Below are 15,837 nucleotides of genomic sequence, written 5' to 3' on the forward strand. Positions count from 1 at the left end.
CATTAAAGCAATGTATTATTTATTTAGAACGAAAGCATTTCAGAGGAAACATATAAAAACAATAAAACAGACAGTAGGCATATCTAGCTTTTCCCCAAAGCTTACAATTCCCTGGCTCTGGAAAGGCCCAGCTTCTTAGACTCCCTGCACAGAGTATCTCTCTCTCGTTCAGCCTGTCCCCCAAGACAGTTTCTGACCAATGACCCCCACAAACTCTTTTTCTACCCTGAGAAATGCTTTTCCAACTCTTTAGTATTCTTCTGATCTCCATACTCCTAGCTTTGCCAAAATAAGGCTTGCAACTTGTTCGAAACCAGAGTCACGATTCTTGAGACTAACAGCTTGCCCTGCTGCCTTTCAAGTATATGCTTGGGTGTTTTTAGCCTGGGAAGTCACTGTGTCACCTTCATACCCAGAATCCACTGAATTTTTAGTATTTTAGGCATAAAATAAACTTTCCACTGCCCCCAGTATATAATCAGTTCCCCTCACTGGCCAGGACACATACAGTGTTCATAAAACTATTACATACTATCATGCATAACATTATTATATATCATAGCCATAGCTGTCACACCTTCTATCTCAGTTGTCACTCCTATAAGGAATAAAACTTCTCCCTGCAATATTCACTCTACCTGCTGTCTCTCTCCCCATCCCTCCGTCCCACAGGTGAGCACACTCCCTTAAAGCTGTTGTCTGATCTCTATAGTAATCAAAGGCAGCACCACTAGAGGGCGCCAGGCTTAGCAGCTGCCCCTGATGCTCTCTCCCCTCCATCATGTGATCCTGATACACAGGGCAGAACTTCAGCTGGAGGCTTGGACAAGATGGTGTATCCAAAGTGCCTCTATAAAGTGGCAACTTATGTTTTAACTGCCTGTTCACATAATTGGTCTGCCTTTGTTAGGAGTCTGTGGATTGTTGGGTCAGTCATTTGAAAAGCAACCAACTGACAATCTGATATTTACATTTGGTCAATTTCTCTAGCCATTGCTTAGGTGTGCCTCAGTGCAAAGCTCTTTATTTTCTACCAGCAGTTTGGAGTATAAAAAAGCAAGTATCTTCACCAGCCATTGAAACCAATGCAAGTTTTGGTTTCTGATTAATAAACATAGATGTTCCAATTAGTTAGGAGAAAGTTTTAACGCATTTATTTTAAATAAGTTGAAGGAATGTGGAAGTTAGCAGAACATAATTTGAGATCTAGGGCAGTGATTTTCAAACTTTTTTTTCTGGCGACTCAGTTGAAGAAAATTGTTGATGCCCGTGACCAATGGAGCTGGGGATGAGGAGTTTGGAGTGTGGGAGCGACTCAGGGCTGGGGCAGAGGGTTGGGGTGTGGGGATGAGGGCTGCGGGATGGGGTGCCGGGAATGAGGGGTTCAGGGTGTGGGAGGAGGCTCTGGGCTGAGGAAGGGATTTGGGGTGGGAGGGGGTCAGGGGGTGGGTTGGAGCTGGGGATGAGGGGTTTGGGGTACAGAGGAGGCTCTGGGTTTGTGGGGGCTCAGGGCTGGGGTGCAGGAGAGGGTCAGGGCTCTGGACTTGGGGTGCACGCTCTGGGGTGGGGCCAGGGATAAGGGGTTTGGGGTGCAGGAGGGGGCTCTGGGTTTGGGGGAGTCAGGGCTGGGCTAGGGGATTGGGGCACGGGTTTGGGGCATAGTCTTACCTCCAGCGGCTCCTGGTCAGAGGTGCAGCCGGGGTGCAGAGGCAGGATTCCAGCCTGTCCTGGCACCGCAGACCATGCTGTGCCCCAGAAGCGGCCAGCAGCAGGTCTGGCTCCTAGCTGGAGGCACGCAAGCAGCTCCGTGCGGCTCTCACCTGCAGGCACCACCACACCGTCTCCCATTGGCTGGCAACCGGCCAATGGGAGTGCGGAGCCGGTGCTCGGGCAGCATGCAGAGCTCCGCGGGCCCCCCCGCCCCACGTAGGAGCTGGACCTGCTGCTGGCTGCTTCCGGGGAGCAGCGCAGTGTTGGAACAGGTAGGCACTAGCCTGCCTTAGCCGGGCAGCACCGCCGACGAGACTTTTAATGGCCCAGTCCGCGGTGCTGACCAGAGACACTGCGACACAGTGCCTTACATTCCGTGATCCAGTACTGGGTCGCAACACACAGTTTGAAAACTACTGATCTAGGGTGTCAGGAGTCAAACAAAGGTTTAATTTGGGTAAGATGGTGTGGAGAAGTAGCTTAGACTCTCTTATTTCAAGACTGAACACAAATTATTTTAGGCTTAAGGATAATTAATACAAATGAAATTCATACCTGGTTCTCTTTACAACTGATCCTAAAAATACCAATACAATATCTGACTGGTCATAGAAAATAATCTCAAAAACATTCACGTTTTTTTTAAAGAAAATTATCCCCTTTGAGATAAAGACACTTTGTTCATATAATATGAATGTGTAAAAAATACCTGATTTAACAACAGAAAAGAACTGACTTCATGAAACCTTCATGGCATTCAAAAAGATAAAAACAAATTCTGTTCTTTGGTCTTGTCATCTTTACTGTTACAATAAAATAACAGCTTAGGCATCCCCCTTTTTAGAATAAAAGACCTACCTCTTTTGACTTTTCAAGCACTTGAAAATTTAAAAGAGAAAGCCTAAAAATGCTGACCATGTAATAGCTGGGTATTCATGGTAGGTGTAGAACATGAAAGGTTACAATATGGATCTGTGCCTACGCATTTCTTTTCAACTTGAGCAGCATCCTCCTGCTTCTGCTAACTCGGCAATCATACAGCTGACAGATTTCTGCGTTTTCTAAATAATGCATGGGATTTTCTTTTAACATGTCAGTGCAAAAATATCAATTCTGCCCCTGTGTCGTTTGTGATGCTGATTTTCCTTGACAGCATTCCATTAAACCAATGAGTTTTCTCCCTCCTGATGGTTCCTTAAATATTCCTCTGAGTGATGTATTTGTGGTTTTTTAAACAGATTGTGAAGGATGTTTGCATTTATGAGAAACCTGCATGGCAGGTACTGCAAAAAAAAAAGGAAACACTTTTTCCCCACAAACACACCTATTTCTGACTCCTCAAATGCCAAAAGGTATGTGGAGAGGGTGTGGGGGGAGAATTTTTAGTTTTCTGCTTACCTAATTTATTTTGTTCTCTGGAAATTAAGCAACAACAGAGTCTACATTCAGAACAACATTTGCACTTCCTAAGGAAATACCATTGAAACACTTAGTACTGTCTGATATCACTCCTGGGAAAGCAAAAAAAGCATTTATGCGTGTTAACTCCAAAAGCCAGCAAAGGGAAAACAACTAGTTTATCCTTTGCATAGTGGTTTGTACAAACAGGTACTGTCACTGATACTTCTTGATTATGCCACTGTGGTACATAGTATACTTAAAGGATAACAGAATAATGCCAGCTGTACTGTATTTTTGCACCCTCTCATTTATATTTTCCACTTAATCTACTGTCCCATATACTTTAGCTCTGGATCACCTGTAGAAAAGAACTTCAGTTTCACTGTGAAAACTACTATGATTCAAATCAGTTTCAGGTTCCCCTAGTCAATGATATGTTAGTTTTCCAAAATCCACCTCAGCCTAATATTAGGATTGTATGATTATCAAATATATGATTTTATAACCACTTTTGTCCATCCAGAGAAGTTTTATATTGTTTGCCTTGTTTCTGTAGGACAGCAAAATGGCTCTTTTGGCTTGGCTGTGGCAATCTGCACTCAGCTGACAGAGCTAGGTTCAGCTGTGAGCTTTGAACTCTTGCTCTTTTGCTCTTATTCATTCTCTGGAGTGGGAGGAGTAGGAAAGGCCATACCACTTACACTGCACCTATTACCAAACAGTCTTTGGAGCATTACTAGCATTAGTCATGTTAACTCTTCAGAATCTTGCCAGTTCCCAAATGACTGGTAAATTGACTGATCTTCAAGGATTATATAGAACAATTGAGGAGGAGGAGGAGGAAAATAAGATTAAGAAAGATGCAATAAAAAAAACCCTCTAAATTTATGTTTCCAAGTAAACATGCAGCTCTCAAACACTTTGTTACAGTAAAAAACTCAAAGGAAACAAAAAAAACCTCAGCTGCTGTATAACTATATTTCTAATTTGACAGCTACAATTATAATCATTCAGGCATCTATTTCCCACAAATACTCCATAGCCATAACCTTTAGTGATTAATTATAAAGTTCCAGGAACAATAGTACATGGACTAATTTCCTAAAACAATAAAAGACAGGATTTCTCATTTGGAGCTAAATGAAACACGAACAGGTTGTTATGCATGCTGAAATCTAGATGCAGAGTCATGTTGCAGCCATTACAGAAGCTATTAAACGCAACCTTGAATCAAAGAAACTGTAGGTCTGTCTCCTAAAATAAAATAAAATGTTTTTCCTCCCATAAGATGCTTTTGACTTCTTTTTTCCACTTTGTTAGTAAAAAAAACAACAACAACAACAACTTTCAGAATCCAATTTTCTTTCTCATTCTGCACCATCATTTTATTTTTTAGTAGTAATTTAAACAGAAACAATTTAGGTGAAAACAAACTTTTGAAAAAGCTTCCTATGCAAATATAATTATTATGAGGTGATTTCATAGTTTCACAATACCCATAAATGAATCAAAGTTATGAAGTGTGTACTAACTCCTGATCTAAATGACAACCTTTTTTCAACTGTTAAGCCCCCACTCTGATCATTTAATGAAGTTTAGAGTTTCCATGCATAAATGGGTGAAAGTTTGATGAGTAGTCTGTTGCTTTGTACAGTAAAATCAGTAGTTGCTGATCTGGTGCCCTCTAGGAAAGTTCTATATTCCTACACATATTTCTCTTGACTTAAGATATAAACTTATTTTCTGCACTACCTGTCCTTTAACAATAATCGTTCCGAGAGTGAAAGATCAGACAGGCTTTATACAAATAAGAATATTACAGAGATTAGGAAAAATAAAAATTGTGATTTTTATTGTATTTGTTTTGTTTTAACAATGGATATTTTATTTTTCATCATGGAACAACTTTAGGGCCCAATCCTGCAAATATGCACTTGAGCAACTTTACCCAGTGAGACTAGAGATCTAAATAAAATGTTTGCACTTTTAATTTTCTCTTTCATTTGATGGGATTTTATGCAACCACAATGGTATTACTGAATTTGCAATAAATTCAAGGACAAGAAAAACAGTCCTTTCACCATATGTACCTAAGCCCCAATCTCCAGCAAAAGTCAATGGAAATCTTTCCAATTATTTCAATGAGTGCTGAATCAGTTCCAGAATGCAGAGAATCTCACATGATACAGAGAGTCTCTCATTCATACATACAGTATCCTCAGCATACTTTGGGAATACTTACATGATGGTCGCCCAGAAAACCTGACCATTAGGTAAACAAAATAATGTTAACTCTGTACTTGAAATATTCCCTAGTGTTCCTATCGTAAGAATATCAAATATTGCAAATGCATGGCTGGTAGCTCTGCCTATTATTAAGGTTGCCTGACACTTTCCATTGTAAGGTCCTGTTTTCAGTTGCTTATAGCTTTGCCAAACTAACTGCTCAGGCTGAAATTTTACATGCCAGGTGGCTACCTCAGGTTGATTTTTTTTTGGAAAATTTCAGTCAAAACAGTTGAGCCATTTTGAGCAAAAAAGGTGTGCGCTTTTTGCGATTGCCATGGAATCTGCCACAAATTGGCCAAGTTATAAGCGTTTGAAAAAATCAGAGTTTGCACATGCTCAATAGAGACTTACTGGAGTTTAACAGCTAAAATCTCTGAAGATTACATCCTCACTGAGCATGCTCAAGCCTCTCACACCTCCTAGTGCTGACCAGATTGTGCATGCATCATCCCCACAGGACAACTTAGTATGCTCCATCCTTTCACAGCTCTTATGTGTAACAGAACTGCATATGTACCATCCCTACAGAGTCACTGAGCATGCTCCAGCCAGGGATATAGGGGAGAAGCCAGACTTTCCCTACCATAGCTGCGTCCAGCTACAGTGTGGCTGACTGTTGGAACTGAGGGCAGGAAGCCAGACACTCCTGATAGCACCCAGGCAGTTTGGAAGAGGAAGATGCCCAATTCAAAAACAGCCAGACAACAATGTTGTGGTGGAGAGCCAGGAGAGTAGATTGGGACAAGGGAGCTTGGGGTGGCAGAGACTAGGACTGGAGGCTGGCAGGGGATGGACACTTGAACTAGCTGGAATCGGGAACTAGGGATGGAAACAGGGAGCCAGGGAGTAGGGAGGACACTAAGATAGGATGAGGAACTGGGGCAGAGTGGGACTGGCAGGGCAAGGAAGAATCAGTGGGGCAGGGGAGAAGACAGATCTGATAAGGAGCCAGGTGGTGGTGGGGAACTGGTACTGGAGGGGCAAAGAAACTGGGACAAGGATCTAGGGGAGGAAAGGATATGGACACTGGATGAGAAAACTGGGGAGAGAGACTGGGACTTGGGACCTGTGGGGATGGATAACGTGATGGGGAGGGCATCTGAGGGAGACAGATCAAGGAATGAGAATGAGTAGGGAATGAAACTGGGAGTGGGTGGAAGATTGGAGGGAGGCTAGGACTTCCTGGGAAAGGAGACTGGGATCAGAAGCCTGAGGCCTGGAGACTGGGACTAGCAAGGTAAGGTGTATAGGAGTGGGACAAGGACCCAGAAGTGGCGAAGAGACAGGACAGAGGCTGAGACAGGTTAAAGAGGATGCGGTAGAAGTGGTCAAGTTTGGGAGGAATGGGCAGAGTCTGTACCCACTAAGAAACACTTTCCTCCACAGCCTGAAATGGAACCCAAGATACTAGAGCCTGATGGTTCCTCTGCCAGCAAATATGTTTGAAACCTAAAACCAGTTGGAAATTTTTTGTCAAAACAGAAAAAAAAATGTTTTGACAAAACAATTTTTTTTTTTTTTTTTTTGCAAAATTGCATTGATTTTAATGAAATTTCTGGCAGAAAAAAGTTTGAAATGTGAAATGTTTCGTTTCAGAAAACTTTAGGAAAAATTTCAATTCAGAATCACTAAGGGCAGGTGCTACTTAGGACTGTTTGAAGCATCGTATTTGCTAGACCAAAGTGTCTCCTCTTTGTGGTGTTGTAGCTCCACAAAGTTCAATACACAAATGGATTCATCTTATTCTAGGTTCCTTGAGATGTCCTGAGAATAATTCCTCAATATTCCTGACACAAACACTTTGATCTAGAAAATAAGATAACACACAGTATTCTAATTAAAAGAACAGCTGTTTTCAATACCCTAGAAAAATTATTTCAGGCTTACACTAGGAAAAAAATTCAAAATTATTTTTTTTCCAGAAATTAAATTACAATTTTTTTCCAAATGAAATTTTTCAAAACAGATTTTTTTCCCCCATTTTGCAGGAAGTGTCAACATTTGATTTTCTGAATTTGAAATGAATTTTTTTTTAAATGTCAGAATTTCCCACAAAATGGAAATTCCAAATTTCATACGTTATAAGGCCAGAAGGGACTATTGTGATATCTTGTCTCACCTCCTGTATAACACAGCCCATAGGACTTTCCTCCACTAACTCCTATTTGAACTAAAGCATATCTTTTAGAAAAACATCAGATCTTGCTTTTAAAATTGCCATTCACGGAGAATCCACCACAATCCTTGCTAAGTTGTTCCAACTGTTAATTACCAACACAGTTAAAATGTTTTAGCTTATTTGGAGTCTGAATTTGTCTAGCTTCAACTTACAGCCATTATACCTTTGTCAGTCTACTTACTCCATGTAAGTACTTATAGGCTATAATAAATCACGCCTTAACCTTCTCTTTATTAATCTAAATACAGTGAGCTCCATGAGTTTATCACTATATAACATATTTTCCAATCCTTCAACAGCTTTGGAGAGTGTCCCATCTCCCATAGTTTTTAGTCCACATACAGGATAACAATCTTTGCTGCTACAATTTACTCTGTTAGCTCAAGAGGAAGATGTCGGTGCAATGGATCTCAAGGTTCCAGCCCTCCTCAAGAATCAAGTGGGTATCAATATGATGCTACGTGACAAAATTTGTTTCATCAGTTTTTTTTTTTTTAACAAAACTAGGAAATTACACACACAAAACTCCACATTAAAAAGACATTATTAAGGTCTCAAAGTCAAGCACTCAAAAGTTAAGAAATGTCAGATTTAAGGTTGCCTGTACAATCTTAATTCAGCCCTCCTGGGTGCATGCAATATGATACAGTGTTTAATTCTATAATCACACACTACTTTTTCTACCCTACTCTGGCAATGAATCAAGGATGTGTAGTGAAGAAGGCTGTTATTCGTAGTTCCCCGGCCTCATTTGTTGCAGCAGTTTGAAAGTGTATATTGAATAAGGGAGGAGACTGCAAGAAGAAAAAGGATGGTCTCATAATTAAGGTAGTTGAATGTCATCCTGAAGAACTCAATTCTATCCATGCCTCTGCCACAGAGTTCCTGTGTGATGCTAGCCAAGTCACTTAAACCAAACTTTTCACATGTGGTGACTAATTGTGGTCCCCATTTTTTTGGATGTCCCACTTAGACCCTTCAGTCTGATCTACAGAAGTGCTGAGCACTCTCAGATGCAACTGAAGTCAATGAGAGATGTGCTTGGAATAGATGAAGAGCTATGTCAGGGATTGGCAACCTTCGGCCGATCGCAGCTCCCACTGGCCGCGGTTCACTGTTCCAGGCCAATGGGGGCTGCGGGAAGCGGTGAGGCCGAGGGATGCAGGTGCTGCAGGTAAACAAACTGTCCCGGCCTGTCAGTGGATTTCCCTGATGGTCTGCGTGCCAAAGGTTGCCGATCCCTGACCTATATAATGCTAACAACTCAAAAAATCAGGGCTCAGCTAAAATAGTGGATACTTTGGGCCTTAATCTCTATGTGCCTCACTTCCTTGTCTGTAAAATGGGGAAAATACCCACTCATATCTTATCTTAATAACTTCATTAATATTTTGTGAAGCACTCAGACACTATAGTGATGAGCACATAAAAAAGCTCATGAAGAAATGAATAATTCTGTCTTCAGAGCAGGGTTTGAACATTGTGCAGTTAAGAAGGCCTGGGGCCACACATTAAACAAAGAGAAAACAAAATATAGAACTGCTGATAATTACAGTGAGGACTGTCAATTCTGTGCACTGAATGAGGCAGGGAGGCTTAACTCTGGCATTTTCTAACTTCTTAGTGCTTGATTTTGCAACCTGAATAATGTTCTTTTAACATAGTTTCTAGTGTGTAATTTAAGGTAAAATTAGACAATTTTTATAAGGTGACCACTGTAATTATAATAATTCTTAAAACTAGCGATGGGGTTTTTCTATGGGAAAATTTCTGCTTAGCCATTAGGGCTGAGATGAAATATTTTTATTTATCAGTTATGTTTTCAATCATACCTCTTAGCAATATATACTCATGAAACCTCACAAATGCAACTGGGTTTGAAATTTGTGGAGAATGTATATGAAGGACACAAATTTAAATGATTATTCAGCGTGCCCTAATCGATATGGGTTCAAAAATGTGAACAAGAAGTAAATATTTTGCATAATGGATTTTTCTGGGAGGAATAGAGGGAGTTAAATGCATGAGTTAAAAGCCCAATTTCTTCAATACAGATGAGCAGACACAATTCACTTAGCAAAAGATAATGCCACTGTTGGAGAAACTCTGCTTTGTGAATAATTTGTCATGAGTTCAAAGTTATTCCTTTAGAAAATGAGCCTAAGACATCCCAGCTGCTTCTTTATTTGTCTAAAAAATTACCATTTTGATGGTACAACACCTATACACTAAATGCCATTCAAGCAACAAATGCTGTTAGAGTGCATTCTTCTTTTGATACACGTGAGACTTCAACTGATGTCAAGAAGAGTTCTGAGTACTGACAGAGGGAATAATATACAGTACCATTTACATCAGTGATGAAAATAAAAACTGCATTACATTTTAAAGTGGAAAAATAATATATGGAAAGGGGAGAGCTCTTGTTGAAAATAATAGGCCTGAAGAAACATGGCCTTCTGACTGTAGACATTCTAATCTGGCCTGTAGTATCTCCACTACTTCCCTGAGTCTGAAATGAATTCATCTATTCTTATGCTTGCAGTGTCCTGGGAATACTTCCTTTGAATGCTTCCTCTATATTCCTGACAAGGGCTCTGGAATAACCAAAGAGCATACTTTCTTCAAAGAATCCGTCTCAGGTTTTATCTTCAGCCCAGTGCTTGTTGAGTCAGAACTTTAGGAGTTTAGTTCAGTGCTGTGTGAATATTTATACAGGGCAGACATGCTCAATAACACTATTGGGTTAACTACCTCACTAGTGAATTTCAGTGTCTTCATTTAAGGATATCTTCAATTATCTATGATATAACATACACCTCCTGTGTCTCTAATTCATAGCTCTGTGCTGTAAATGGGAAGGCCAGTGTGCTGGAAGGCAGAACTGCAGAGTTGAAGGTAGTAATTTACCACTCCCTCCTTCCCTCTCTCTGATGAATTGTGACTCATCCTGAATTCCAGAAATCGGATTGCTTTGGAAACCTTCTATAATTTACAGGAAAACTCTACACTCAATATTTTTTGGCAACAGAGAAGCCTTTTGTTACTATAAAAAGTATTTAGAGAGGCATTTAGAATGTGATTTTTGCATAAACTGTAACAATCTTAAGCAACATTTCTGAAAAATTAGTGTAAATTACTGTTATGAGCAACATTGGAGAAGTGTGTGAGGTGATTCTTAATTGGTTCTGGGGGTGTGTGACTAACTACAATAGCAACAGCATGACAATACCAGAGAGCCTCTCCTTTTTGCTTTCCATGCCCAAACCATAGGAGGCAGAGCCCTCTTGGGGATTATACGGGAGAAAATATTTACCTGCATTAGAATTGAGCTCTTCATTCTCTGATTCTGTTCCATTTTGGCTTCCACTTCCATGGACACTATTCATTGCCATAAGCTTCATCTTCTGTAACTTCATTGCCTCAGCCATGGCAGCTGCTGTTAGACCTAGCAAATGTAAATAAATAAATAACTAAATAAATATTGAGCATTCCTTTCTACAATATGAATAAAACATATTAATACAGTTCACTTCTCTTTGCCAATTACTATAGTGTTATTTTGAACATCACCCTGAAATGGAGCCACTTGGGATATTCCACTATAGCATTTCATTCCACAGCATTTGTGGACTGGATCTAATTTTATTTTTAAAAATTATTTCCTGTTGCTTTGATCACAATCTGCTAATAGAACTGCAAGAAATTCCTGAATATATATAGGTCCTTAATTTCAAAAGCAGGTGGCCAATTAATATCACCACCCCGCCCCCGCCCCCAAAAAAGGCGTGAAGAACACAATTTTGGTATTTTTCCGGTCAGCTATATGGGTATCTGATCCAAACAAAATTTTTGCTGTCCCACTGGAAATGAGACAATGCCATTAAGAGTTCAGGTAACCATAAACTTGACCTCCAATCAGCTCAGGAAAGATGTTACAGTGCTTATCAGCTAAATAGACCCATGAAAATATACAGCATAAATCAGGTGGCTATGGGAGATTTTCAAATGACTCAGAAGCTACTTTCTCTGCCATATAATCTGAAAGAAAGGGAAATGAGGGGAGGGAGATAGGAGTAGGTCCTGGGCATTGGTGATCATCACTGGTACTGTTTGCAGAGAAGAATGAACCTCAGAAGTTTTGGCATTTTGGCTTAGCTCAGCAACCAGAAAGTCAGGTGCTCCTTTAGACCATGTCAAAATTTCCCGAAATACTAATGCCTGCAAAGTTGAGCTGGAAATTTTTTATCTGAAGCAGTTTATCTCCCTAGCAGGAATATAAAGAAAGAGAAAACTCTACAAAGAACTCTACAAATATAATTTATAGTTTTGTTGTTTGTTTAGAGGTTTTTTAGAATCCTAGGCTAAATGGGCTTTTCTGGCTCCCTCTCAATAGAATATTGTATAACTTGTCCTGTGTCATTTGTTGTGACTCTACACAGTCCCACTATATTTCAGTGGCAGTGGACTGGGATGCTTTATATCAGACATTATCCACAAGTTGTTACAGTTGTTCCACAAAATCACTGAATTACTCTAAACACAAAAAGGGGGAGCGGGTAACGATGTTGCAGTGATGTAGTTAGTTAGAAAATCAGAAACTTTACGAAGAGGTTTTATTTTCCTTCTTTCATAAGAGTGAAAAGCCTGCAGGGTATAAGGAAACTTTTTAAAAACACCATAACATAGGCTCAAATTAAATCTATATCCCAAATTTTTAAAAAAAAGTAAGAGGACCAAAAAAATGCCAATGTTGTTTAGTTGTAGCTAAACAATGGTGTAAAAGAGGAAGTGAGAGGCAAAAAGGCACCCTTTAAAAACTGGAAGACTAATCCTACTGAGGAAAATAGAAAGGAGCATAAACTCTGGTAAGACTAATGTAAAAGTATAAGAAAGTAAAAGTAAAAGAAAGGCCAAAAAAGAATTTGAAGAGCAACTAGCAAAAGACTTATGAACAGCAAAAAATGTGAAGTACATCAGAAGCAGGAAGCCCGCCATACAATCTGTGGGGCCATGCATGATCAAGGTGCTAAAGGAGCACTCAAGGAAGACAAGACCACAGTGGAGAAGCTAAATGAATTCTCTGCATTGGTCTTCACTGCAGAGGATGTGAGGGAGATTCCCATACCTAAGTCATTCTTTTAGGTGACTGATCTCCCAAATTGAGGTGTCAGTAGATCACCAGGGAACAGATGGTATTCACCCAAGGGTTCTGAAGGAACTCGAATATGAAATTGCAGAACTACTAATTGTTGTATGTAACCTATCACTTAAATCAGCTTCTGGATAGCTAACATGAAGCCAAATTTTTAAAAAAGGCTCCAGAGGCAATCATAGCTGGTATGCCTAACTTCAGTACCAGGCAAATTTGTTGAAACTATACTAAAGAAAAGAATGATCAGACACATAAATTAACACCCTTTGTTGGAAAAGAGTCAACATGGCTTTTCTGAGGGGAAATCATGCCTCACCAATCTACCAGAATTCTTTGAGGGATCAGCAAACACGTGAACAAGGGTGATCCAGTGGATAAAGTGTACTTGGACCTTAAGAAAGCCTTTGACAAGGTCCCTCAGCAAAAGGCTCTTAAGCAAACTAAGCAGTCATGGGATAAGAAGGAAGGTCCTCTCATGGACCTGTAACTGGTTAAAAGACAGAAAACAAAGGGTAGGAATAAATGGTCCATTTTCAGAATGGAGAGAGGTGAATATCAATGTCCCTCAAGGGTCTGTACTGGGACTAGCGCTGTTCAATATCTTCATAAATGATCTGGTAAAAGGGATGAACAGTGAGGTGGCAAAGTTTGCAGATGATACGAAATTACACAAGATAGTTAAGTCCAAAGCAGACTGTGAAGAATTACAAAGGGACCTCATAAAATTGGATGAGTGGGCAAGAAAATGGAAGATGAAATTCACAGTTGATAAACGTTGGAAAACATAATCCCAACTATCCATACAAAATGATGGGAGTCTAAATTAGCTGTTACCACTCAAGAAAGAGTCATTGGAGTCATTGCGGATAGTTTTCTGAAAACATCTGCTCAATGTGCAACAATAGTCAAAAAAGCTAACAATGTTTGGAACCATTAAGAGAGTAAATAATAAGACAGTAAATACCATAATGCTAGAATTTAAATCCATGGTACACCCACACCTTGAATGCTGCGTGCAGTTCTGGTCACCCCATCTCAAAAAAGATATATTAGAATTGGAAAAGGTACAGAGAAGGGCAACAAAAATGGTTTAGGGTATAGAACAGCTTCCATATGAGGAGAGATTTAAAAGATTGATATTGTTCATTTTAGAAAAGAGAGACCGCGGGGAGGTGGGAAGGGAGGATATGACAGAGGTCAATAAAGATCACAAAAGGTGTGGAGAAAGTGAATAAAGAAATATTATTTACCCCTTCACATTATGCAAGAACCATGAGTCACTCAATGAAATTAAAAGGCAGCAGGTTTAAAACAAACAAAAGGAAGAACTTTTTCACACAACACATAGTCAACCTACCGAATCCATTGCCAGGAGATGTTGTAAAGGCCAAAATTATAACTGGCTTTAAAAAAGAATTAGATAAGTTCATGAAGGATAAGTCCACCAATGGCTATTAGCTAAAATGGTCAGGGATGCAATCCCAGGCTCTGGATGACCCTAAGCCTCTGACTGTCAGATGCTGGGAGTGAACGATAGGGGATGGATCACTTGATACTTGCCCTGTTCTGTTCATTTCCTTTGAAGCCTCTGGCACAGGCCATTATTGGGAGACAGGATTGGACTAGATGGATCATTGGTCTGATCCAGCATCACCATCCTCATGTTTTATTTTATGTTCTAATGCTGTATCATGAGCTGGGAAAACATGACCCAAAAAAGAATGAAATGTGTTTTTTCTGGAAATTATGCTTTATTGAGACTTTAGGCACTGACTTCACTGCACTAATATATATCACAGACTTTATTTTTATGGTCAGACCTCCATAAACCAAAAGTAAAGATGACTTTATTTTAAAAGTTGTTGTATATGAACTTGATACCTAACCAGGTGTTGTGCTTTTCGGACTAGTTCCTTATATAGGTTTCACAAGAGTTCTCACTATTGTAGTTTGGCTTAAGTAAGCAAACACCCAATAAAATTAAACTGAATTCTTTGTTCCTGATGTTCTTTTCAAATAATTTTACACTGATATGGCTCACCTGACTTCAGTGAAGTTACTCCTGATTTACATAAGTTATGGGTTCAGAATGAAGCCAGTTATCTAAGCAAACTGATAAACCACTCTCCTCCATAGTTAGTTGCTTCTCTCCATTTACTCACTTCTCTATTCCAAAATCTACTGAACATCACCTGTACTAGATTGGCATCTGTTTCATAATCCTGTCACTTACATCTGAAACAGATACACATTAGACCACTACTCCAGCTATCACGTGCAATCTCACTTTAAATGCAAAACAGTTAAACACACTTTTTTTGGTTCTACTTTTGCAAATGCTGAATGTTAATCACTCAAATGTGAGTCAGAGGGTCATAATACTACCACTTTTGTTGCTACAACTCCTCAGATCAATATTACTGGTACAATCCCAAAACCACCCCCAACAGACACTGGAGAAATTCAGTGTCATTACTTTCAGGCATTTTTCAGCTCCCTAACTAGGCATTTATGCCATGAGAATAAAAGCCAAAAATAACAATATGGCAGAAATCTATGTTGTGACATCTGCCACACAAGTGTCACTCTAAGCAAGAAGGTTGGGCATCTGGGAGTTTCAGTGTTCAAACTGTATAGGACAAAAAACAATTAGCCCTAGTGCAAAAAGACTATGCCTTAAAAAGCTTGGGCAGCCTGGCTAACAGTTAAAGAGTTGAAGCAAGCCCATCCCATGCCATTTTGAAGTTAAAAAGTATCACTGAGGTCCTTAGGCTCCCATTTGGTCATCCCCGACTCTATATCATTTATTATCAGCACTGCAGTAGTGCCTAGGAGCTTCAGTCATGGACCAGGGCACCATTATGCTAAGTGCTGTACAAACAATGTATTTAGTTCTGTAGCATTCCTGAGTTAAAAAATCGGGAGCAATACACAAGGCATAGACAGCACAGATTTCTGGTTCCAAGCAAGTGACATAGATTGAAATGATGGAAAACCCAGCGTACAACAAATAACCCATTTGCACAGGCTTCAACCAGGAACATTGCAGAGCTGATCTATGAACCGACGTTCCCATTTAATTTGGTTCCAGCTAACTATTCGT

The 15,837-nt window shown here is 39.8% G+C and overlaps 1 protein-coding gene across 4 annotated transcripts in view; it reads right to left on the reverse strand.

Annotated features, from left to right (window-relative positions):
* The window catches only part of DACH2 (dachshund family transcription factor 2), a 465,751-nt gene that overhangs the window by 123,538 nt on the left and 326,376 nt on the right, over window positions 1-15,837 (reverse strand). For all 4 annotated transcript variants that reach the window (XM_048864443.2, XM_048864441.2, XM_048864445.2 and 1 more), the window contains one exon: window positions 10,896-11,027. In XM_048864443.2, coding sequence (XP_048720400.1) covers window positions 10,896-11,027 — 132 coding nt within the window. The remainder of the gene's footprint in view (window positions 1-10,895; window positions 11,028-15,837) is intronic.

The sequence above is a fragment of the Caretta caretta genome, chromosome 9 (genome assembly GCF_965140235.1).
Source record: "Caretta caretta isolate rCarCar2 chromosome 9, rCarCar1.hap1, whole genome shotgun sequence".
Lineage (NCBI taxonomy): Eukaryota > Metazoa > Chordata > Testudines > Cheloniidae > Caretta > Caretta caretta.